The sequence below is a fragment of the Hippocampus bargibanti genome, linkage group LG19 (genome assembly GCF_051943395.1).
Source record: "Hippocampus bargibanti isolate YZ-2025 linkage group LG19, ASM5194339v1, whole genome shotgun sequence".
NCBI lineage: Eukaryota > Metazoa > Chordata > Actinopteri > Syngnathiformes > Syngnathidae > Hippocampus > Hippocampus bargibanti.
In genome coordinates this window covers 13,085,081-13,111,826 of record NC_142752.1, presented here as the reverse complement: position 1 = coordinate 13,111,826, position 26,746 = coordinate 13,085,081, and the positions used below count along the sequence as shown (strand labels likewise).

General features: G+C 42.0%; 1 protein-coding gene across 2 annotated transcripts in view; it reads left to right on the top strand.

Moving 5' to 3' along the window:
- The window catches only part of nt5dc1 (5'-nucleotidase domain containing 1), a 68,496-nt gene that overhangs the window by 32,635 nt on the left and 9,115 nt on the right, over positions 1–26,746 (top strand). For both annotated transcript variants that reach the window (XM_089021538.1, XM_089021539.1), the window contains 3 exons: positions 3,342–3,439; positions 6,900–7,021; positions 16,286–16,459. In XM_089021538.1, coding sequence (XP_088877664.1) covers positions 3,342–3,439; positions 6,900–7,021; positions 16,286–16,459 — 394 coding nt within the window. The remainder of the gene's footprint in view (positions 1–3,341; positions 3,440–6,899; positions 7,022–16,285; positions 16,460–26,746) is intronic.

Below are 26,746 nucleotides of genomic sequence, written 5' to 3'. Positions count from 1 at the left end.
TTCCTCAGGTTCCAATATGAGGTCTTTGATCCTCTCTACAAACCCTTTGCTGTTCTCTACGTGATATTCTGTGTTATCAACTAACGGAGCTAAGATAGTTTTTAAATATTTGGCTACATTGTATGTAGAGGAGTCAATGCTACAAACAATGGGTCTGAGGGGGATCCCTTCTTTATGTATTTTTGGCAGGCCATAGATACATGGTGTGGCCTCTCCCGGGTGTAATCAAAAATACATGTTTGTCTATATATTTTCCTTTCTCTAACGTTTGGAGACAGTCTATCATTTCTTTCTTGTATCTATTGGAAGGGTCCCTTTTTAGTTGCTCATAAGTGTTAGAATCACTGATTAACCTATTTATTTTGTCTTCATAATCCAATGTGTTGAGAAGCACTGTGCATCTGCCCTTGTCTGCTGGCAAAATAATAATATTTTTGTCTTTTTGTAGAATAGTTAACGCCTTTCTCTCTTCTAATGTTATGTTGGACGGAGGTAGTTTGGCACTACTGAGAAGGGCTGATATTATAATGCGTAGATCATCTGCCTCTGCATACGAAAGTTTATTTTTAATAGCTGATTCAGTAGCTGTGATGTAATCTATTGTAGGTATTGTTTTAGGAGTTACTGAGAAATTTAAACCTTTTTTCTTAGTGCCGCCTTTTCTGTCTCTGAGAGATCTCTGTCTGACAAATTTTTGATCCAATTCTCCCTTGCAATCTGCTCATATCATAGCTATGTCCAGCGCCCTAAAAGCTAGCAACCATTCATTTGACGACAATGAGGTTAAAATCTTAGCGAAATAACATAGATGGTTTGAAAGGGGGGTAAAAGAAGCAATTCTTATAAAACAACAAAATCCTTCATTAAACCGGTCTGGTGGGGTGAGGTTCAATTTGGATTGTTTATACAATAGCCTGCTTAGACAAAACAGGTTAGGCAACATTCGTAACGCTGATGACGTGATACCGGTGGGAGTGGGGCAAATAGGCCAGTCGTTAGTCAGGAATGTAGGAACAATCAGTGGGGCCACATGGAGTGGTCTTCTGCTACCCCCAACCTGAGAGTAGGGACCTATCATAGCTGTGTCCGGCGCCGCCATGTCTGGACATTAGCGATATATAAATAGGGCCGATACGACCAGTCAGACTTTAGTTCGCTGACGAAGCCTCTTGGATAGGAGGCGAAACGTCCGACACCTTCAAAAAGTACTGATGACGGCTGAAGAAACCTTCTCATCGTCATCATATTTTGCAAATCAATTTCGTCCTCTTCAAATTAATGTATCCGATTAGAAACCAATAAAGGTGAATCCGATCAAACTCAATATGTATATATCAATCAAATCATCTGTTTATTGACTTCAGGGGGATGACAATTGTCAGGTCAAAACAAGTGCAAACTTTTATTTTATGAAAAGTCCAACGATATCAACTGGTGAATCTCTTAAGTATTTAATCACCAGCGAATCAATCAACATTTACCTTGCCAATTCCATCCAATTCGAGATAAATGTTCCTGTCATTTAGCCTAATTTACTGACTATTTTATTCACTTTTTTCAATTGAACTGTCATTTTATACCATTTCCATATCATTTTGCATTCGGCCAAATCAGGATTTCAAAATTATTTGTCCTGATCGCAGACATAAACATTGGAATCCTGACTTCAAGGTGTTCAATTCTCTTAGTGAAAACACTTTATCCAATCTAACAAAAACACTTTACTTTTGCCTTCAAATTCACTCAAGTTCGGCTTATGTTTATTCTTTTGTTAGTTGGCTTATTTATTTGTTCACTCAGTCTAATTTGCCTGCCTATTTAATTTCGTTTTTTGTTTCAAGTGGACGGTATTCATCAAAGAGCTATGGGCCCTATTTATATATCCCTAATGTCCAGACATGGTTGCGCCAGACGTGTTATGTCATTCATGAAGACTTCAAGCTGAAGTAGAATGCGGCTGTGAATTCCCCCCCGCCCCCTCTTTCGGGCAGAGAAGGAAGAAGGGAGGACTGGGCTGCCCGCTTTGTCTGTGTAGACCCCCCCCCACCCCCAACCTTTGTGTTAGCGAAGCTCACACAACGCGCGCACATACACATAAATACACAAATACGATGCACGCACATACACAAAAGCACACAATGAAACGCACAAAAAGGGAAGACAAAAGACACAAGCCACAAGACAAACGGCTCCTCCAAATGGCCCCCCCTCAGCCGACCCCTCTCTGTCCCCACGGACTGCCCTCGGACAATGAAACTGCCTGGGAAACCCCGTAGCAGCGGCTAGCAGTGCTGATAACGCGCTGGTGTTGATTAATGCATTAATGTTACGGTAATCTACGATCTATTGCAGCTGCAATTAAACAATAAAAGAACACATAATCGTCTGCCTCCAAATTAATATATCAATATTTCGCCGGCCCTCGCGCGTGGGTCTCTGTCTTAAGCCCTATCGTCCGCCGAGCGCACGGAATACGACTCTTAACCCGTACAAGCATTAAAGAGTCTAGCGTAGTAAGTCTACACCCACAGAGCTCGGCTAGAATTGGTCTACCTTACCACATTCACCTGCCCTCAAGCTCACCGATGCGCAGATTAACCGTAGATATTTTTTTTGGGCCGGAAGAATTCCACAATACATTCACTCAACATAGCTGCATGCTAGCGGTGCCACTCACCCGTGAAAAAAAAAATCCTGAGTGACGGACGCCAGAAGATAGGGACGGCCCACTCATTCCGAACACTCTCGAAAGAAAAAGAGAGCTTCGTTCACTGGAAGCAACACATGGCCCACTCCCCCCCCCCTCTCAAAACCATCAGCTAGGACCCGAAGTCTTCCGGCACCAATAATAATGGGTTTATTTTGATCGTTCGTCCCTGATTCATTGCTTCTACGGGCGTTGATGACAGAGGATGCTTAAATCATCAGAGAGCCAGGTGTTGAACAGAAAGTTGGTTTAATCTTGAAGACAGCGGGGACATCGCGGTGTCGGCTAAGGAGGGAGCGTGGAGAGAGAGAGAGAGAGAGAGAGAGAGATGGAATGGGAGAGCATTTTTATATGGCGCACAGGGTGTGACGCGATAGGATGTGACGTAATGTAGATGTGTCATCATGTAAGGGAAGGCAGGATATGACGTATCAAGATGTCCAAAACGTAAACAAAGATTAGAAAGCGATGTTTAGAGATGTTTGTATAGCCAATTACCCCAACAGTAATACTGCGTCATTTTGTGGCAGCAAAAAGCTGAATCCACTTTTCATCGAAGTGAGGAAGTGTATAGTTTGGGGTTTCCCTGTTTCAGTGGCTTTGTGCTAAATTTGTTGTTCTTGCTATGTTGTAGGAAGGATTTCGAGGAGCTTTTTGATATCATCATCACAAATGCCCTCAAGCCCGGTTTCTTCTCCTTAAAACCGCAACAGAGGTCCTTCAAAAACCTTGGTGAGAACTTATTTATGCACTCAAAAGAGCAGAAGGATAGTAAATAGTACTGTTACACACACACACACACACGCACGCACGCACGCACGCACACACACACACACACACACACACATTTGTGCAGCTGTGGAGAGTTGCAGTAATTACAGAGGAATAAAGATGAGCCATACAATGAAACTGGGCAGGAGTAGTTGAAGGTAGACAAAGATCAAAAGTGAGTAATTGTGAGATGCCAATACAGTGATACCTAGGTTTACCAACCCCTTTTCGGTTTACGAATGTTAAATTTAGAAAATTTTACCTTGGCATACGAACTATTTTTCGGGATACACAGGTAGCTGCCACAATGAGTGATGTGTCGTTCGCGAACGGGCCCATTCTCCAAAAAGAAAATGGCTGCTGACTTTTTTGTCCTCTATTCCCCGGCCCCAGTTTTCGGTTAAAGCCACTTGATTGGTCAAGAACAAAACAGTGAGGGGAGGTGGTTTAAACATTAAAGAGACAGGCAGACGACAAAGACAGTTTCAACTTTGATAGTTCAAAGGCAGAGTGGAGACTGCAAGATTAAAATAACCCATCAATCAGGCTCCACAAACAACCCCCACAAGCCATCTGTACACTTGATGCAAAAAGCTATCAACCCAGCTAAATAGAACACAATTGATGAGGTACTGGATACAATTATTGCAGAGAAAGCACCTACAAGGGATCATTCCTCAAGATGGTGAAAGAAGAAGGCTACGTTCCTCATCAAGTGTTTAATGCTGAGGAAATCGGCCACTCCATTCCATCAAGCCATTGACCATCACAAAGGTAAATAAAACGACTTTATTATAAAGTACAGTTTATTTCTTTAATTGTAATACCATAGCACATTTATTATCCATAAAATAAGGTACATTTTGTGTAGTTTTCAGGCTTAGAAAATTAGAAAGTAGGAAATTATGTTTTATGGGGACCTGGGAACTAATTATTCTCATTTTAATGGATTCCTGTGGGAAATTAATTTTTGGGATACACATGTTTCGCCTTATACACTCTGTCTGGGAACCAATTAAGTTCGTAAGCCAAGGTATCACTGTACTCTAATTGGTAAGACCAGAAAGAAGGACATAACAACAATCAGGAACAGGAAATAAAACCATGTGTCAGTACTTGCAGGCAGACTTTGGCAAATCTACAATGGTACAGGGGTGTGTCACCTGCATAACTAATACAACTGAACATTATACTAAGTTCATCCTGTCTACTTGATATCTAATTTAAAGCAGATTCTTTACTTACAGACAGTGTTCAAATACCTGACATGTTTCGGCGTATACTTCCGCCTTCGTCAGTGTTACAACTGAACTCTTATCTCTTGATGGCGTCCCCCAGAGGAAGCATATGAAGATTAAAATGTATTTGGACTATAACTGAACCTTGGGGAAGCCTGCATTTAATTTTGTGTTTTTTTATTGACATCTATCGAAACTTCAATTTGCAAAGAAACATCTATCTATGAGAGAGCAATTAAACGCAGTACCAGCGATTCCCAGGGTGTTTCCAAATCCATCCACGTATGCATGTTAAAATATCAAAGGTGGAGAAAATAACTCAGTTTTTTTAACTGAGTTGAGATTTAAAAAATAAGATGTTCTTGCCTTTTTAACTGTGAGTGTGAGATTTGAGGTCACATAGTATTTCATAGTGAACTTTGGATTTACTTGTTCTCCACCGTATCTATGCACTATTGCATTTCTTTTTTTATTTATTGATTGAATAATTTCAAAGCGGGAATATTGTCTTTATTTGTATAGTTTTTCTTAACTCTTTCCTCCCTAGCAGGCATTTTGCATGTCTTCCCCCACAGCCTACAGAGCCTGCAGCCTAGCTTCGTATTGTGCTCCCTGAGTGGCTTCAGCAGGAAATTCATAACATGTCTGTTCAAATAAACTGTTATAACTTTTTTATTTGTTGTTCAATCTTTATGAAACTTTCAGTACACTTTCCTAACATATAATACAATAAGATAACGTTTTTTTTGTGAAATTGATTGAAGTTTTAGAAAATTATTGCAATGTTAATGATTTTTTTCCAAAACCTGCAAATTACAACAAAATGGATTCACAACAAGTCACATATGCATGAAATAAACCTAGAATGCATTAAAAAAATTCAGGATGTTTTTATTTGTGGTATGGTTTAAAACATGGAATTCATAGGTTCACTTTGCATTGCTCACAAACTGAATTTTCTTCTTTGCACATTCTTTACATGTTCTGTTTTTATCCAATTCTACTAATATTTCTCGGTAAATAAACAAGTTAGCTTTAGTTTATGCATTTCAGTATCAAGGTAAACCTCTTCTGAATAGCTCATAAAATAGTTACAACATATACTCACGTGGTATTTCATCCATGACGAAAAATAGAAGGCGCTTTGAAGATGGAGGAGAGCACATTGTGTTGCGCATGAAGGAGACGATGTCACTGACGCTCTTAAAGGCAAAGCTGCATATAATCTGTTTTAAAGGGACATGTAACTTGTGCCGCATCAGTTTCAATCGGCACTTGAACTGCTACCTTTCATTTTCTCGATCTAGAAGCACAATCGTCTGTAAAGGGTTAACATCTATTCACGGCCCGCCTGTAATCGGCATTATTTTCTATCGCTTCAGCCCGACTGGAGGCGTGACTCGGGATACACGGAAGTAAAAACACAACGTCTGTAGTCGTTTGCCGGGAGGAATGAGTTAAAGGTGGAGTGACTGACATTAATGCTTATGTTAAATTCCTGTTATCAACAGTAACATCACAATGCCAAATCCTTGTTGGGGGCACCAAACCCCACTAATTTCATATGCTCATTCACAGAACCCTTCTTCCAATGAAAAATATGTATACCTCCATCCAATTTTGAATGCGCTCACCCTCACGAGGGTCGCGGCCGCGCTGGAACCTATCTGAGCTGTCTTCAGGGACTAAGCGGGGTAGACCCTGTCATAGTTGTCAGCCCATCACAGGACATACAAAAAGGAACACTCACGCACCCCAAGTGACAATTTAGAATCTAAATTGTGTGGGAAAACCCACACAGGCAAAGGGAGAAGATGCAAACTCCACACAGCCAGGCCAGGGCCAGAATTAGCCCCTGATCTCTGCATTGTGAGGCGACATGCTCATCAGTCAGCCACCATTGCCGTACATTTCGAGTAATTTTAAGGATGTTTTTGAAACCGTTGTGGTCCAACAGTTGATGTTCTGGAACTTTGGATTGGATTGGATTTGCCTTTATTATTCTCACAGTGATTTCTTTTTTATTGACGAACCAAATTCAACAACTGTAGCTTTTGTCATATCAATGATTCAATTGATTACTCTGGGAATTGGTTTTGTATCACTATCAGCTGTGTTTATTTAATTGTTTACTTAATTACATATGTTTACTCATGTTTAAATTAATTATTCTTCCATTGTAGTGAATGATATGGAGGAAAGTGAGGATATGCCATCATTGGACAAACCCGGTTGGTACTCCCAAGGCAACTGGCTGCACCTACATGAACTGCTTAAAACCATGACAGGAAAACCAGGGCCCAAGGTATTCACCCTACCGTGCATTTTATAAAACATTTTTTTTTTTTTGACAAGTATGTAAACCATTCAAGTGAACATCAAGGTTAACGATTTTTTTTTTTTTTTTTTTAAGAAAGCATCCCATAATTTTCAGACATTCACACTACACTGTGTTCCAAAGTCAATACTCAACTCAATTCAAATCTATTAAAGGACAACCGACACCCCTTTTTTGTTTCCTAACTGACATCAGAAAACGTTTTATCGCATCTAAAATATGCAAAACACCAATAAAAATGACTTAAAGCAGGGGTCCCCAAACTTTTTCCTGTGGGGGCCACATAACTTTTCCCTTCTGTGGTGCGGGGTCAGTTTGTAACAGAAAAAGTGACGACTGTAGGGGAGCTTAAAAAAATGTGTTTTCCAGAAAGCCACACATAACCAAATAACCCTTTCCAGGTTCTTTACAGAAAAAAGTCAGGAAACAAATAACACTATTAATGAAATAAATAATAACTAAATAACCCTCTCTGAGTTCTTCACAGAAAAAAAATCAGGTAATTAATAACACTATGAATTAAATAACTAAATAACTCTCTGGGTTCTTCATAGAAAAACAGGAAAAATAAATAACACTATTTATGACATAAATAATAACTAAATAACTCTCTGTGTTCTTCATAGAAAAAAGGCCATGGAACATTAACTTTCTGTTGTGCCATGCACAATTTTAACAGATAAAAGTTCAGCTCAGTTGTCAGAGCAGAATCTCTCTGAGATATATGAGCCGTCTCTTAAAGTTCTTGTGTTCCTTCCTTATAATCCTTTTGTAGGTTCCAGTAGGCTTGTAGACACCGCTGTTTGCAGCTCTCTCTCATCAACTTCCCTGTGAAAACCACAAAGGAAGCAGGTTGAGAGATTGAACTAAATGATACAGCACCTACACAGCACGATACATTTCACTACCAGTATGGCTGTAAAGATGGATTTTATCCCAGTAGATTTTATTATGATTATATTTGTTTATGCTCAGAATGACTCGTTTAAGTCAGAAAAGTGAGCTTTCCTATGTATGTTCATCAGTGTGAACTCTGGGCCTGCATCTGGTTGGTGAGAAGTTGAATATCAGGTTCCATTCTCGTTACAGCCAGTCGCAAGCACTGCAAATGTTCTTCTGTCAATCTTGATCTCATCGGAGATTTCAGCAGTTTCATGTGAAAGGAGCTTTTCTCGCAGATATACGTGCTACCAAAAACTGTGGACATTTTCATTGCGTGTTTTTGGGTGTTTGGATATGTGTCGTTTGGGAGGGCGGCATAGAAGTCAATGAGACTGTTGGGCTTGAATGCGTCTTTCAGACCATCACAGTTCTGTAACTCAGGTCCAACTTCTCCATGGCTTGGTACACTTGGTCAAAAATATCCTCTCCCGTTGTGGTCCTTTTGAGACTTTGGAGGGCTGCCAGCTCCTCGCATATCTCAAAGTTTGCGCTAACTCCACGAATAAAATGGGGCATTTGCGCTGTGTCTTGCACGTCCGTGATCTCATCCAGTTCTAATGAAAAAAGTCTAATTCTTTCGTCTTCTTCTGCAGCTGGGCATATACATTCATCCCGATTTCTTCACCGCGTCTGGTGATTGTACTCGCCGACAGACCTACGGCATTATATGCCTATTTCTTCTCGGGACACAACTCCTCCGCGACAGCATCCTTACATTTCTTAACGAACTCGCCGTCCGTGAAAGGCTTACCGCTGCTTGCTATCAGCTTAGCAACCCGAAAGCTGGCTCGAACGGATGCCTTTTTCAGCTGAGCTTGGCGTACAAATGTATTCTGCTGACATAGTAGTCCACTTTTCGCTTTGAGAGTTTGTCTGCTCATATTTGGCCTTGGAAGCTATCATACTTGTCTTTGTGACGGGATTCATGGTGTCAGCGAAGATTGTATTCTTTGAATACCGCCACCGCCTCTTGACAGATGAAACAAACAGCCTTTTCCTTGCATTGAACATAAAAATAATCGTTTGTCCACTGCAGGTTAAATACCCTGCATTCTGAATAATTTTTTTCTCATACCTCTCCTTTTCGCCATTATTCGTTCTCTCTTTGACAGGAAGGTTTACAAGAGAAAATGGGTCTGGGACCAAATAGAGCGCCAAACTGAGCGCACCTGAATGTACCACCGGACTCCCTCCACTTCCTCATACGTTACTTTCTTGTGCCGCGTCACATTGTGACCGACTCCTTTAGCGTTCTATTGTGAGCAGGCGTGTTTGTATTGTTCAATCACGATTATAAACAACATACATTGATTAAATTGATTACAATAGGAACAGATAATGATCGAAAACCGACCTTTGACTTGTAATTTTTTATTTTTCTGGAGGCCAAATAGGAAAAAAATCTGATAGCATCTCTGGTATTGTTCAGGGGGCCGGGCCAAATGTGCTGACGGGCCGAATACGGCCCGCAGGCCGTAGTTTGGTGACCACTGACTTAAAATGTCCAAAAACTACTTCAAATTGAACCCGGAAGTTGCCAGTTTCAGAAGGTCCCGCCCCCTTGTTCGTGATGTCACGCCAAGACGTCTTGCCTTGCTCGAGAATAAAAAAAACAGCTTCAGATTCGGAGAAGATTCTTTCTTGTTACTCATCCAGTTATAAATATGATTCAAATAGTTCTGAAGAGGAAAGCATAAATGTTTGCAATCGATTAAAGAACGTCTGTGTAAGCTCTCAGTCGTACATGAGTGGTCCATCGATGAGAATGTTTCTTCAGCCGTCATCTGTACTTTTCTTCAAAAAAGTACAGATGACGGTTGAAGAAACCTTCTCATCAATCGATTAAAGAAGTTATTCCGTGTCATTTTGAGTCATCTGGACTGAAATGTAGCAACCAGTAAATGCAGACGATGGCGCCAAAGCTCCGTTAGAAATAGGTTGATTTGTCTGCTGGGAATTTGTGTCAACTAGTATCAAATAGTAGTCTTGGTGCAACACACAATGATTCACCATTGCGTTATGTGTTTTCCTTCTAATTTTGCCATCAACATGGATCAACACGAAGTTTTCAGACCAAACAAACTACCACAAAATGCATTGTGTAGTGCGTTGTGTAGCTTTCTCGGTCCGGGGCGTTCCCTCCGTGACGTGACGTCAGGAATCGTCACCAACTCAAAAACAGGACTTCCTGAATATTCAGCATGAATCTTAAAACGTAAAATATAGCTATATGCGGTGGAATCTTTATAAAATACGCTTAGTAGAAGTCATTTGAAGCAATTTTACAAATTATTGACACAACTTGTCCGGTGGCGTCGGTTGTCCTTTAAGGGCACGTTACAACCATCGTTGGTTACAAAGTCCTGTACATGGAGCATATATCATATCTACAACAATAAAACAATAAACAACAACTCCTCCATGAGCCCGTCACCTTAATATGGTGCGGTGGTTTGTATGTCCAATGATCCTCGGAGCTAAGTTGTCTGGGGCTTTATGCACCTGGTCGGGTCACCCGTGGCAAACAGGTCCGAGGAACCAGACAAAGCACGGCTCAAAGTGCCCCTGATGATGAAGAATATCAATGGAACAAAGTTTGGTCACCGGAGCCACTATCTGAAGCCAGGCCTGGAGATGCGGCTCGTTGGGGTCGGGTGCGATGTGAGCTGGGCGGCAGCCAAAGGTGGGGACCCTGGCGGTCCGATCCTCGGCTACAGGAGCTAACTCTTGGGACGTGGAATGTCACCTCTGTTGCAGGGAAGGAACGTGAGCTGGTGTCCAAGGCTGAAAAGTTCCGAATATATATAGTCGAACTTGCATCCACACATAGCCTGGGTTCTGGTACCAGCCCTCTCAGGAGGGGTAGGACTCTCTTCCACTCTGGAATTGTCCACGGTGAGAAGCATAGAGCAGGTATGGGAATACTCATTGCCTCCCGGCTCACCTCCTGTTGGGATTCACTCGGGTAGACGAGAGGGTTGGTGCCCTCCGCCTTTGGGTGCGGGACAGGTCCTGAATGTTGTTTGTATGACTGTTGTATGTATGCATCAAACAGCAGCTCAGTGTAGCCCTGGTGTAGGGTGTGCTGGAGAGTCCTCCTATTGGGAACTCCTTTGTTCTGCTGGGTGATTTCAATGCTCATGTGTGGAATAACAATGAGACCTGGAGGGGCGTCATTGGAAGGAACGGGGGACTCCTGATCAGAACCTGAGTGGTGTTTTGTTATTGGACTACTGTGCTCGACACGGAATGTCTCTAACGAACACCTTGTTCAAACATAACACTTGCACTTGGCACCAGGATACCCTTGCCCGCAGTTCAATGTTTGACTTTATAGTTGTATCATCGGATTTACAGGTGCATGTGTTGCACACTTCAGTGAAGAGAGGGGCGGAGTTGTACACTGATCACCACCTTGTGGTGAGTAGGCTCCAATGGTGGGGCAATATGCCAGTCCGACCTACCAGATCCAATGTATTGTGAGGGTTTGTTGTGAGCGTATAGAGGAAACCCTTGTGAGGAGTTTCAACTCCCACCTGCGGCACAACTTTTCCCATATCCCGGGGGATGTTGGGGACATTTAGTCCAAATGGACCATGCTCTGTACCACTCCTGTTGAGGCGGACAATCAGAGTTGTGGCCATAAGGTGGTTGGTGCCTGTCGTGGTGCCAACCACTGTTAGGATGGCGTCAAGCTGAAGAAGGATTTCTATCAGGCCTTTATGGCCTATGGGACCCCAGAGACAGCTGACAGGTATTGATTCAAGTGGAATGCGGCGTCGGTGATCGCCGCGGCAAAAACTCGGGCATGGTAAGAGTTCAGTGAGGCCATGGAAGCCGACTTCCGCACGGCTTCGAGTAATATTCTGGTCTCAGTAGGGGAAAGCAGTGCACCACCAACACTGTGCACAATGATGATGGGGCGCTGCTGACCTCGACTTGGGACGTTGTGAGCTGGTGGGCCAACTTCTTCGAAGACCTCCTCAACTCCACCAACACGGCTTCCTTTGAGGAAGCAGAGTCTGGGGACTCTGAGATGGGCTCTCCGATCTCTGGTTGATGTCAGTAATGTGGTTTAAAAGGTCCTCTGTGGCAAGGCCCCAGGTGGATGAGATCCGCCCTGAGTTCCTCAAGGCTCTGGATGTTGTGGGGCTGTCTTGGTTGACACGCCTCTGCAACATTGCATTGTCATCGTGGATAGTGCCTCTGGATTGGCAGACCGGGCTGGTGGTCCCCCTTTTTAAAAGTGCGGCCTGGAGGGTGTGTACTCCTACTACAGAGGGATCACAATCCTCAGGCTCCCTGGTACGGTCTATTCAGGGTTTCTGGAGAGGAAGGCCCGTCAGGAAGTCAAACATCAGATTGAGGAGGAGCAGTGTGGTTTTCGCCTCCGCCGTGGAACAGTGGACAAGTTCTCCACCCTTAGCAAGGTCCTTGAGGGTGCATGGGAATTCGCCCAACCAGTCCGTCTACATGTCCTTTGGGGTGCTTCGCGAGTATGGGGTCCAGAAACCCCTGATACGGGCCATTCAGATGAGCTCAGAAAGGTACGGTGTCATGAGGGCAGTTAAAGATTTTAACACAAATAATATAATCTTAAAAAGAACTCCAAACTGTATCAGGACTAAATGAGAGTTGTGGGTTCCCTCTTACGAGTACCATTCAAGAGGCAAGCAGCAGCAATCTGGATCACCTAGAGACGCTTAATGGAGGATTGTCTGACCTCAAAGTGAAAAAATAAATATTTTTTTATGAATTTTACTGGTATTGTCTCCATAGTTTCGATAAAAAACTGCCTTGAATTTAGCCCCCTCCTTTGAAGAATTCCTACTGCACCAAGAGGCCATATCATGAGGAAGCATTGTGGTTGTGTTTTTTGGAAATGGGTTTGGAGTTTTTCAGAAGGATAAATTATTATGAGGGATTTCCAATAGCCTCTACTACTTCCAAAAACAACATGCACATAGTTTTTTTTTTCAAATCAGTCATTACTGTAATTTCTGGACTATTGTCACAAGCTTTTAACCCTGCGGTTTATGCAACGATACGGTCAATTTATGCGTTTTTTTCCTAAAGGCCGCCAGAGGCGCTCAAGCACTAAAGGTAAGGTAATGTGCCAAGGAAGATGCAAGTTTAATCAAAGTCAAAAGTCAAAGTCAGCTTTATTGTCAAATATGCTAATAATGCATGACATACAGCACAGATGAAATTACTGTCCTCTCTGACCCAGCATTCAAGGCACTTATAATGACTTTAACAAACATAATAAACACGAAAACGCCAATTTGCCGGGAGAGGTTAGTGTAACTTCGTGTGTGAATCGTGCACTTAAAGAGGCCCTCCAAATTGAAGGCTTGGATGACCGGCGGCGAGAAATCGTTTGCCAAAACTGGCCGTATGCGAAGATCAACTTTTGCACGAGTCAGCCAGTAGATCCTGACAGCGTGGAGCAGTGTGAAAAAAATCAACCATCAACAACGGGTTTCGAAAAGCGTGTCTGCTGCGTGACGGCAAGGACAGCACAAGCTCAGGGGTGACTTTACCTCAGGATGAAAGTGACAATGCGACAACACACAGCACAGGAGGAAGATGAGGACGGCTCTCAGGGACTTGCTCTGTTTTTGTAACCAGCCCTTTAATGAGTGCTAACGTTTTGCTGCTGTGTCTCACTTTTCCCAGAATGTTTTTTTTTTTAACCAGCCCTGTTTGGGCTGTGTGTCTACCATAATGCTTGTTGAGTTGCTGCCACGTTACTGTCACTTTTTCAAAGAACACTTTGAAAATGTTTTCTGTGTACAGTATTTCTTTATAAATATCTCATGTTTCAATATGGGCACATGCGGCTTATAGACAGGTGTGGTTTATGTATGTACAATTTTTTTGCTTTAAAAATGTACAGGGTGAGGCTTATAATAACTTAACCTGATCTCTGTACTTCCACCTACGCAATATCAATCGTCTTCGCCCGTCTCTCACTCCTCACACCACACCTCGTTCATCGTCTTGTCACCTCATGGATTGACTATTGCAATTCACTTCTCTTTGGTGTCCCTCAGAAACTTCTCCACAAACTTCAACTCGTCCAGAATTCTTCACCCCGGATCATCACTAGAACCTCATCCTTTCACCACATCACCCCCGTCATCCAACAGCTCCATTGGCTCCCGGTCAAATATAGACTCAACTTTAAAATTCTTCTTTATACATTTAAAGCTATCCATTGCCCCCCGCCCCCATACCTATCTGACCTTCTTCAAATTTTGTTCCCTCTCGTTCCCTCAGATCCTCTTCCTCCCTCCACCTCTGTGTGCCCCCCCCCCCCCCCCCCCCCCCCCCCCGTCCGTCTCAGCACGATGGGTGACAGAGCCTTCAGCTGCTCTGCCACCAAACTCTGGAACTGTCACGGTTTGCAAGGTGGTGATGGCAGTTGTGGATCCCAAAAAGCAGGCAGGAGGGAGGAGCAGGTTGTATTTGAGAAATTGTATTAAAATAAAGTCAACGGGAACAAAATCTAAAACATCAAAGTCATTCAAACAGAAAAATACAAAGTATCAAATAAAGACCAAAAGTAAAAGTCTGCCAAGATGACAAACACATGCACACATGCATATAACATACATCAACAATGACCCGACAGCGAATGGTCGTGCCGGGAGTCCTTTTGAGTGTCACTGATTGTAACGACCAGCACCTGCGTGGCAGCAGGTGCTGGTTGCGTGGCCAACCAGATCATGACAGGAACTCACTTCCTCCCAACATTCGTAACATCGATTCTCTTCCCACCTTCAAGTCCCATCTCAAAACCCACCTATTTAAAATTGCATTTTCTGTGTCGCTCTCTCTCTTGTTTCTATTTATAATTGTATTTTATTTATTGTATTCTATTTGTGATTGTATTTTATTTATTATGGGACCTATGCTTGTCTGTGATGTAAAGTGTCCTTGGGAGCTTTGAAAGGCGCTTAAAATGTAATGTATTATTATTATTATTATTATTATTATTATTATTATTATTATTATTATTAGTATTATATTCAGGTGCGCACTATGGTCCAGAAATTAAGGTAATTGAATGTATCATGACAATTTCAAAGCAAAATGTAAAATTGGCCATCATGGGTGATAAAGTTAACTGGAATTTAAATTTGTATTTATTTATTATTTATTTTATTTATTTATTATTATTATTTATCTCCAAAAATCAGGGTGGCCCGGTAATCGTTTGCTTAGCACGCCAGCTTGCAGTGCAGAGGGTTGTGAGTTCAAGCCCCGGCCTCCATCTGTGGAGTTTGCATGTTCTCCCCGGGCCCGCGTGGGTTTTCTCTGGGTCCTCCGGTTTCCTCCCACATTCCAAAAACATGCATGGGAGGCTGATTGAACAGACCAAATTGTCCTTAGGTGTGAGTGTGAGCACGGATGGTTGTTTGTCTCTTTGTGCCCTGTGATTGGCTGGCCAATTCAGGGTGTCCGCCGCCTCGTACCCGAAAATTCTTCTTTAAACATTTAATGCTATCCATAACCTTGCTCCCATACCTATCTGACCTTCTTCAAATTTCTATTCCCTCTCGTTCGATCAGATCCTCTTCCACCTCTGTGTGCCCCCCCCCCCCTGCCCGTCTCAGCACGATGGGTGACAGAACTTTGAGCTGCTCTGCCCCCAAACTCTGTAACTCACTTCCTCCCAACATTCATAACATCGATTCTCTTCCCACCTTCAAGTCCCATCTCAAAACCCACCTTTTTAAAATTGCATTTTCTGTGTAGCTCTCTCTCGTTTCTATTTATAATTGTATTTTATTTATTGTATTCTATTTGTGATTGCATTTATTTATTATAGTACCTCTGCTTGTCTCTGACTAAAGTGTACTTGAGATCTTTGAAAGGCGCTTAAAATGAAATGTATTATTATTATTATTCCTTCCAATCAAAATCGGTGCTGGTACACGTGTGCTGCTTATAACATTAAACCACAGATACCACTCGTTCGACGAATGTTGTAATCAAAATGCTGAAAACAGTCCACGCCGATTCCATACAAAGGACAACGAACATCATATGAAGAAAGAAAGGAATAAAATCAACAAAAAATGTAAACATACAAACCATGCTTCCTGCTTTCACCTTCTGTATGAAAAAAGACATCTTTCATACATTGTAAATCATTGAGTGTTGTATGCCTGCAGCTCAATTTATGGAATGTGACTTGTTTTGACTTGCTCGGTGCTATCATCTATCTGCCTGATGTCTTTTCACATTTCCATGTCCTTTTTTTTCTTCGTGAACCTATAGGTTGTGTATTTTGGAGATAGCATGAGATCAGACATGTTTCCTGCTAGCAGCTTTGGAAAGTGGGAAACAGTGATGATTGTGGAAGAAATGGAGGGGGAAGGTGTCCCCAAGAGTGATGCAGCAAAATCAAATGAAGCCCATGCAGAGCCACGGGAGAAAAAGGGAAACTTTGAGGTAAGATCTCTTATTTTCATGTCATTGCCTGCTATATTTAAAGGTCAACCAACGCCTGCGGACAAGTAGTGTCCAAATTTTGTGAAATCACTTTAAATGACTTCTACTGAGCGCATTTTACAAAGATTCCACCGCTTATAGCGATTTTTTACGTTTTAAGACTCGCACTGAATATTCAGGAAGTCTTGTTGTCGAGTTGGTGATGATTCCTGACGTAACGTCAGGAATGTCCCTGACCGAGAAAGCGACACACAATGCATTTTGGGTACTTTGTTAGGTCTGAAAACATCGTGTTGATGGCGAAATTAGAAGGAAAACACATAAATCACGCCATGGTGATTCATTGTGTGTTGTTCCAAGACGACTATTTGATACTAGTTGACACAAATTCCCAGCAGACAAATCAGCCCATGGAGCTTGGGCGCCAACTTCAGAATCAGAATCAGAATCAGAATCAGAATACCTTTATTCGTCCCGCAATGGGGAAATTTGCAGTCCACAGCAGCAATTGAAGAGGGATGGGGTTGGGGTGGGAGTGAAAGGATAGAAAACAAGATATTCTAAGCATCTTGTGCATTTTCTGGGACGCTACATTGGAGTCCTTACGGCTCGAATTGATACGCAAGTACAGTGAGACCTCAACTGTGTGTAATGCGAAAAGTGTGTATCTAAAAAAAAATCCCATAGGAAACCATTAAAATGGGAATAATCCGTTCCCAGGTTTCCATAAAATATAGTTTTTAACTAAATAAGCCTTAAACCTACACACAACATACCTTATTCTATGTATAATAAATGTGCTATTGTATTATAATGAAAGAAATACACTGCATTGTATCATAAAGTCACAAAGGGAGGCACATTACATGAGGACTGTAATTAAAGAAATAAACTGTGCTGAAAAATAAAGTTTTATTTACCTTTTTGATGGTCGTTGATGGCTTCTGGAAGGACAGTCACCTTCCATAAGGACTGTTGGTAACTTAACCTCTGGTGTGGCTTCTCTTCTTTTTTCTTTGGAGACTCCTCATCATTTTTGCTGATTAAAAACCTCTTAATTGACACCTGTTGCTTTCTGACTTGTAAGGTCTTACGAAGCTGAGGCATCACATTATCGTTCATCATGTTGATGATTGTCATAGCCAGTCTTTTCTGGATGGAACTGTTCGGTAAAAGCCTGCACATCATTCCACTTTGCCAACATTGCCTTCTCCTCCTCACCCTCAGATGTTCTCGAACCATCCGTTACGGGCTTTAAAATCCTGAATAAGCGCCGAACTTCCAGGTTGGCGCATGGCGATATCGGCGTGAATTAGCCGTGCTTTCTCGCATAAAATAGCTTTACTCACACTGTCGCCGGATAGCTGCTTTTCCTTAATCCAAATTAACAGAAGTTTTTCAACTTCTTCATTTGCCCGAGATGTCGCTTTGAGAGCACGGAAACACCTTTTGCAACAGACGCACCTTTGATGGCTTCTCTGTTTCGGAGAATGGGAGCAATGGTTGACTTAGCATAGCCGTGCGCGGCCACTAAATCACACAAACTCCTTCTTTTCAGCGACTTTGTGTCTTCTTGGGCTGAACACGACCCTGTGGTGGGTTTTTTCGGTCCCATCATAGTAAAATTATCAGCAAAAAGCTCCAAGTAGGCGATCGATGTGTGCATTCAATGAGAGGGGGTGTGCAAAGTAGCGCCGGCTGGAGCGCTGTTCGGTCTTGTGCTTCCGCCGAAGATCACTCCGTCAGCCTTGGTGGGTGTGTATTATAAAAATAGTGCTTATTATAAGGTTTAATTTAATAAATATGACGTTCTTAAGACGAAAAAGTTTGTCAGATAAGGTCTTTGTAAGTTGAGGTCTCACTGTACTTCTTTAATCGATTGCAAACATTTATGCTTTCCTCTTCAGAACTTTTTGAATCATATTTAGAACTGGATGAGTAACAGGAAAGCATCTTCTCCGAATCTGAAGCCATTGTTTTGATTCTTGAGCAAGGCAAGACGTCTTGGCGTGACGTCACAAACAAGGCGGCGGGACCTTCTGAAACTCCATTTCCGGGGTCATTTTGATGTAGTTTTGGGACACTTTAAATCATTTTTATTGATGTTTTGCATTTGACTAAAAATATCAGCCTGCGTGTTTTGGGTATTTTAGATGTTATAAAACGTATTTCTGATGTCAGTTAGGAAACAAAAAAATGGTGTCGGTTGTCCTTTCAGTTTGCATTTTAAGTTTATTTGGGAGTGGTCTGGTGGAGGCCATACAGCACGGGTTCGACCAAAAGAAAGTCAAGACCTTCAGGAAAAAATTGGCTGTTTTATTTTTATTTTTACCAGTCAGCATTTAAATTTAGCAAAAAGTTATCGGCAAAAAGTTACGTATGTTTGCATGTCCGCTACTCTACAATTTGCACGTGCATACAAACAATGTGTGTGTGTGTGTGTGTGTGTGTGTGTGTGTGTGTGTGTGTGTGTGTGTGTGTGTGTGTGTGTGTGATGACTAGTCTTGACCACTAACATTTTATACGGTACATAGTGAGTATATTTTTGACGATTGAGGACCTTTTGGCCGGTCCGCACAAGTTTTTCATTCTAAAGGCTTCTAGAGGGTCTATATATGCATCTGTTAAAGCAGGGGTGCTCATTACGTCGATCGCGGAGGTAGTACTGGTCGATCGCAGCATCACAGTAAAAAAAACATTTGTCAGCTTATCAAACGTCCAGTCACTTGATTGACATACAGGGCAACCATTCAGAATAGAATTTTTACCTTTAGGTCGCCGTGCATTCGTAAACAACGGCGCTAAACGCAGCAAAATTTACAAGCTAGTCAGCGAAATACCTCCGATTTTAAGCCCTTGCTAAAACATATGGTGATCAAAATTAGTGAGAAAGCGGGAGCAAGTGAGGGGGCAAAACATATTACTTTCATACGGAATGAGAAAATGTGGAGAGCCATTTTCGGACTGTTCATGGAAAATACGACATTGACTTCACGCTGAAAAGCCAGCTGAGAAAGAGAACGGTGGACGAACTAAAATCCCAGTGGTCCGGACAGCAGTCATTTTTCACTCAACATACTTCAAAAGCGAAAGTCGCCACCGAAGCATCTTTCCGGGTGAGTCACGCCATCGTTAAAAACAATAAGTCCTTCCAAGACGGAGAGATGGTAAAATAAGCATTCGTTGAAGCAGCTGACTCCTTGTTCAGAGACTTGGACAGTTCTGGAACTTACTCACACAGGAAAAGTACCCCAACTTGAGGAAATGACTGCATTATTCGGCTCCACTTATTTATGTGAGTCAGCCTTTTCCTACATGAAGATCATTAAGTCCAAATACCGTTCCACCATGAATGATGAACATTTGGAAATGTGCTTGAGGCTGGCTGTCAGCAGCTACTATGCATCCCTGGCTGATTCAATTCAGTGCAAGTCATCAAAGTAAACTCAGGTAATTACCAAAAAATGTTAATATTTATTATGTTATGTATATGTAGTTATTACGTGTGTTGTGCAATATTGGCTTATTCAGTTATGCAAGGTACATCAACATACATTGTACATACAAAGAATCCTTAAAACATTTGAAAATAATTATGTTTTGCATTTTTGTTGTGGGTAGATCATTTTGACTTGGTAGTTTTTGTAAGTAGCTCGTATGCTGAAAAAGTGTGAGCACCCCTGTGTTAAAGTTTCAGAAAGGTCCTCACAAATTCACCCTAAATGTTTTTTGTGTATTTTCATTTCACTTGGATACACACCCTTTTTACTCACTGTGTGTTTTTATGTGTGTGTGTGCGCGTGGTTAATGAGAGGAAAAAGTTCATACCACAAAAAGTCAAACGCTATTTTAACCAAATTCACCACTGGGGTGAGAACTTTGAATGTACCCATTCAGAAACCTCACTCCTGCTGTTATTTCAGTTTCAAGTCCACTTTGTATTTATTTGTTTTTAAAGAATTTTAAGTGGGAAATGGGGTGACATTTAGTGTTCAAATGTAACACTAGTTCTCTAAACTTATAAGGCAACTGTGGTCCTCACTCCTTATCTGGAGTTATCCGGACCTCACAAAACTAATGAAACAGGAATGTGTGTGTGTGTGTGTGTGTGTGTGTGTGTGTGTGTGTGTGTGTGTGTGTGTGTGTGTGTGTGTGTGTGTGTGTGTGTGTGTGTGTGTGTGTGTGTGTGTGTTTGCGTGCGTGTTTGTGGCAGTGGGATGGAGGGTTAAAGAAACAAAATCTTGTTTCACACCACTACTTTCTACTTTGTTACTGTGCCGCAAGCAAACCCACCATTTTCTTTGTGGTCTGGCTTTTTTAGTGGTGGCAGCTTGTTGGTTTGAACAGAGTTGCAGGAAGTCAGCTGATTGGTCAGAGTCCAGCAATTCTGTGGGTTTTTTCACAGTGGGTGGTTTTTGGTTGGTGGTCCGAATGATCCTTACCAGCTACACATGCATGACAAGTAAATTAGTCAGTTCATAAATTAGTTACCACTTACTCTCACTCCCACCCGCCCTCGCCTCTCTCTCTCTCTCTCTCTCTCTCTCTCTCTCTCTCTCTCTCTCTCTCTCTCTCTCTCTCTCTCTCTCTCTCTCTCTCTCTCTCTCTCTCTCTCTCTCTCTCTCTCTCTCTCTCTCTCTCTCTCTCTCTCTCTCTCTCTCTCTCTCTGCATGCTTTGTTAATTAAATGGGTAAATCGGATTATATTGTAGTGATTTGAACCAATTGTGTCCATATCACACACACCTTGAATACAGTGATATACAGTGATACCTTGGCTTACGAACTTAATTGGTTCCCAGACAGAGTGCACAAGGCGAAAAGTGTGTATCCCAAAAATTAATTTCCCATAGGAAACCATTAAAATCAGAATTTCTAAGCCTTAAAACTCCAAAAAAATATACCTTATTTTATGTATAATAAATGTGCTATGGTATTATAAAGAAATAAACTGTACTATATAATAAAGTCGTTTTATTTACCTTTGTGATCGTCGTTGATGGCTTGATGGAATGGAGTGGCCGGTTTCATCAGCATTAAACTCTTGACTGTTTAGCTGGGTTGATAGCTTTTTGCATTAAGTGTACAGATGGCTTGTGCGGGTTATTTGTGGAGCCTGATTGATGGGGATTTTAACCTTGCAGTCTACACTCTGCCTTTGAACTATCAAAGTTTAAACGAGTCCAAATGTCACTGTTTTCTATCCATTTTGTCACTCTTTGTCGTCTGCCTGTCTCTTTCATGTTTAAACCACCTCCTCTCACTGCTGCGTTCTTGACCAATCACGTGGCTTTAACCGAAGACTGGGGCCGGGGAATAGATAAATAAAATGTCGGCTGCCATTTTCTTTTTTGGAGAATGGCTTCACTCTCTCAGTCAGTAAACCCCCCACCCCTCACTGCTGCGTTCTTGACCAATCACGTGGCTTTAACCGATGACTGAGGGCGGGGAATAGAGGACCAAAACAAGGCGGCTGTCATTTTCTTTCCATATGTATCCCAAAAAATAGTTTGTATGCTAAGGTAAAATGTTCTTAAATGTAACGTTTGTTAACCGAAAAGTTCGTAAGCCAAGGGGTACGTAAACCGAGGTATCACTGTACTGTAGAGCCCTTTAAAACTGTTTAGTGGTTGAGTATAATTTTTGGTCAACCCTTTCTGCAATGGGAGCACATTTATTTATGTGCTTTATTGTCCAAAATACGAATTTGCATTTTCACATCACTGGTTATTTATCACCAAGTTATTTAACATCACCAAGTTATTTAAATGTAAACTCGGGGGGGATTGTCACCTGTGCAAGATGGTGATGGTGGACCCCCAAGAAGCAGGTCGGAAAAAAGAGCAGGGTGTACTTGAGGAATTGTATTTTAAACAAAGTAAGTGAATAAATCCAGAGCTCTGACATGACGAAAGCAAATGCAGCGATACGTTGGTTTACGAACCGCTTGGCTTATGACATTTTCAGTTTATGAATGTTAAATTTATGAAAATTTTACCTTGCCATACGAACTATTTTTTGAAATACACACGGAACTGCCACAATTAGTGATGTGTCGTTCGCGAACGAGCTCGTTCTCCTAAAAGAAAATGGCAGCTGGCTTGTTTTGTTCCACTATTCCCCGCCCCAGTCTTAAAGCTGCATGTGATTGGTGAAGAACGCAGCAGTGGGGGCAGAGGGGGGGATTTACAGACAGAGGAAGGAGAGTGAAGCCATTCCCCAAAAAAAGAAAATGGCAGCCGACATTTTATTTATCTATTTCCCGGCCCCAGTCTTCGGTTCAAGCCACGTGATTGGTCAAGAACACAGCAGTGAGGGGAGGTGGTTTAAACGTTAAAAAGACAGGCAGACGACAAAAAGAGAGTGATAAAATGGATAGAAAATTGATATTTGGACTTGTTTCAACTTTGATAGTTCTAAGGCAAAGTGTAAACTGTGAGGTTAAAATTCCCATCAATCAAGCTCCACAAATAACCCGCACAACCCATCTGTACACTTAATGCAAAAAGCTATCCACCCAGCGAAACTGAACACAATTGATGAGGAACAACAAGGGATCATTCCTCAAGATGGTGAAAGAAGGCTATGTTCCTCTTCAAGTGTTTAATGCTGATGAAACCAGCCACTCCATTCCATCAAGCCATCAACGAACATCACAAAGGTCAATAAAACGACTTTATTATACCGTACTGTTTATTTCTTTAATTATAATACCATAGCACATTTATTGTGCATAAAATAAGGTAAGCCAAGGCATCACTGTACTCCAAAGCAAAGTGACAAACAACAACCGTGACTGACGCTAAAAACTAGCATGACCATGAACATGAGCGAGAACATGACCAAGGACAACGAAACATGAATGAGACCATGGGTAAAACATCAGCTACAGTGGGGACAAACACGAGCAAAACATGACAGAAGCAAACAATGAGTGATCGTGCCGGTAGTCCTTTTAATCATCTCTCATCTCATCTCATCTCATTTTCCGTACCGCTTATTCCTCATTAGGGTCGCGGGGGTTGCTGGAGCCTATCTCAGCTGTCTTCGGGCACGAGGCGAGGGACACCCTGAATTGGTTGCCAGCCAATCGCAGGGCACACAAAGACATACAACAGTCACTCTCACACTCACACCTAGGGACAATTTGGAGTGGTCAATCTGCCTGCCATGCATGTTTTTGGAGTGTGGGAGGAAACCGGAGGACCCGGAGTAAACCCACGCGGGTCCGGGGAGAACATGCAAACTCCACACAGGGAGGCCGGACTGGGACGCGAACCAGCGACCTCTGCACTGTGAAGCCGGTGTGCTAACCACTCGACTACCAGGCCGCCCCCTTTTAATCATAATAATAATAATACAGTAAAGTCTCGTTATATCTATATTCTCGGGAGTTAGAAAAAATGTCGATATAACCTGTGATATCATGAGAGGCTCGCTCTCATCGGGACAGGACAAGGAGTGCAATGGGCGACAGGTTTGAATACAAACAAAGGTTTTAATAAAGGGTTTCAAGGGGAATTCACAAGCAACAAAGGTTTGAATAGTGTCTCTTCCAATACTTAAATCAAGATAAAGTCCCTTCTAAGGTGAAACTGAAGACAGAGTTCTTTTCCATGTGGTTCTAGGCCTCACCCCTCTTGATTTAGCAAGAGTCCAAATCCAGTGTCTGTCGTATGGTCGCAACTGGCGATGAGTTTCATGCAGCAATCAGCTTCTCCACAGAGCACAGCAATCAAGCTTGTCTTCCCCCAAGCTCCACACTCAGAGGCTCTCTGCCTTAAGAGCCTTGCATGCCAATCAAGCCCTGATCAGCCGCAGGTGTGTGGTTTGAATTGCTGCCTTCCACCAGATGGGGCCAAGACTCTCTCTGGGTGGAGCCATCTTAGGAGGATGTATTTGCCCTCCAGGACACAGCCTCTCGTGACATCACAAACCGTACTGTCGATATATCCGTTCTGCGCCGAACTGCATTAACAAAAGCCGCCAAGAGAGGGCATCCAAGTGCCATATAAGAAACGGAGCTGGCCATGAGCTCGCCATTTCTGCCTTTTTTTGGGGGGTGAGAGATGTTCCCCCAATGTTGCCTCAAAATAGCACATATAATTATTTAATCGAGTGCAAACATGTATGTTTTCCTCTTCAGAACTATTTGAATCATATTCATAACTGGATGTGTAACAAGAAAGTATATTATCCGAATCTGAAGCCATTGTTTGGATTCACAAGCAATGCAAGACGTCTTGGCGTGATGTCACGAGCATTTTTATTGGTGTTTTGCATTTGAATAAAAAGTGACATCGGTTGTCCTTTAATACACAGTATGGAATGTACAGTAATTTTCAAAATCATCACGCTTCAGCAGACAAAATAAGAAATATTGTTGCAAAAAACGATTGCATTCATATACAGTACAGTGGGCATGTACATAACACAACAGGGAAACTGCAACGCTTACATCTTACTGTATTATGTATGCAATTTAAAAAAGTCATCAATCTTCTTCTGCTTCCCATTTTTACCTTTTAACACAAACACTTCAATCTCGTCTGCGACACACGAGCTCGCGTCTGAAAATGAAAATGGCTCTTCTACACGGGAGCTGGTCATGTGACCAAGTCGACCAATGGCGCGACCGATACAGATTTCGATAATGGTGGTACCGTATAGAAACCCCTAAGCAAATATCTATTCATCTTAAATATCTTTTGTATCGATATAAACATAGCAAAATGGCCGGCGGGAGATGAAGAAGAGCACCGTAGTAACCGGATTTTAGTAAAAACCTTGAATCGTACTAAACGGAACTAATTATACATAAAAAGACTAGAAATGTGCACGGGAAATGAAAATAGTGTCGTAGTAAGCAGTATTATCAATATAAACGATATCGATATAACAAGACTTTACTGTAATAGTAATAGTAATAATAATAATACATTTCATTCATATACAGTGAGACCTCAACTTACGAACTTGATTGGTTCCCAGTCAGAGTGTGTAAGGTGAAAAGTGTGTATCTCGAAAAAAAAAATCCCATGGGAAACCATTAAAATGGGAATAATCCGTTCCCGGGTTTCCATAAAATATACTTTTCAACTAAATAAGCCTTAAAACTACACACAACCTACCTTATCCTATGCATAATAAATGTGCTATTGTATTGTAATTAAAGAAATACACTGCATTGTCATAAAGTCACTTTATTTACATTTGTGATGGTCATTGATGACTTGATGGAATGGCGTTGGAGGTCGAAGGTCAAAGGGACCTGCTGTTTGGAAAGAGAGGCACATTACATGAGGACTGTAATTAAAGAAATAAACTGTGCTGTAAAATAAAGCTGTATTTACCTTTTTGATGGTCATTGATGGCTTATGGAAGGAGAGTCACAGAAGGACTGTTGGTAACTTAACCTCTGGTGTGGCTTCTCTTTGCTTCTTTGGAGACTCCTCATCCTTTTTGCTGATTAAAAACCTCTTAATTGACACCTGTTGCTTTCTGACTTGTAAGGTGTTACGAGGCTGAGGCATCACATTATCGTTCATCATGTTGATGATTGTCATAGCCAGTCTTTTCTGGATGGAACTGTTCGGTAAAAGCCTGCACATCATTCCACTTTGCCAACATTGCCTTCTCCTCCTCACCCTCAGATGTTCTCGAACCATCCGATACGGGCTTTAAAATCCTGAATAAGCGCCGAACTTCCAGGTTGGCGCATGGCGATATCGGCGTGAATTAGCTGTGCTTTCTCGCATAAAATAGCTTTACTCACGCTGTCACCGGATAGCTGCTTTTCGTGAATCCAAATTAACAGAAGTTTTTCAACTTCTTCGATTGCCCGAGACCGTCGCTTTGAGAGCATGGAAACACCTTTTGCAACAGACGCACCTTTGATAGCTTCTTTGTTGCGAAGGATGGTAGCGATGGTGGACTTAGCATAGCCGCGCTCTGTCGCTAAATCACACAAACGCACACGTCGTTCGTGTTTTTCAATTATCTCCTTCTTCTCAGCGACAGTGATTTTATTGTGTTTCTTCTTGGGCTGAAAACGAGCCTGTGGTGGGTTTTTTTCGGTGCCATAATCATAAAAGTATAAGCAAAAAACTGCAAAGAGGCCATGGACGTGTGCATTCAATGAGAGTGGCTGTGCAAAGTAGCGTCGGCTGGAGCGCTGTTCGGTTGCCGAAGATCACTCCGCCAGATCCGAAGGTCGTGTGCTTTCGTGTTCTTCCGCAGAAGATTATGTATTTATGAGAAGGTTTCTTCAGCCGTCCGTACAGAAGAT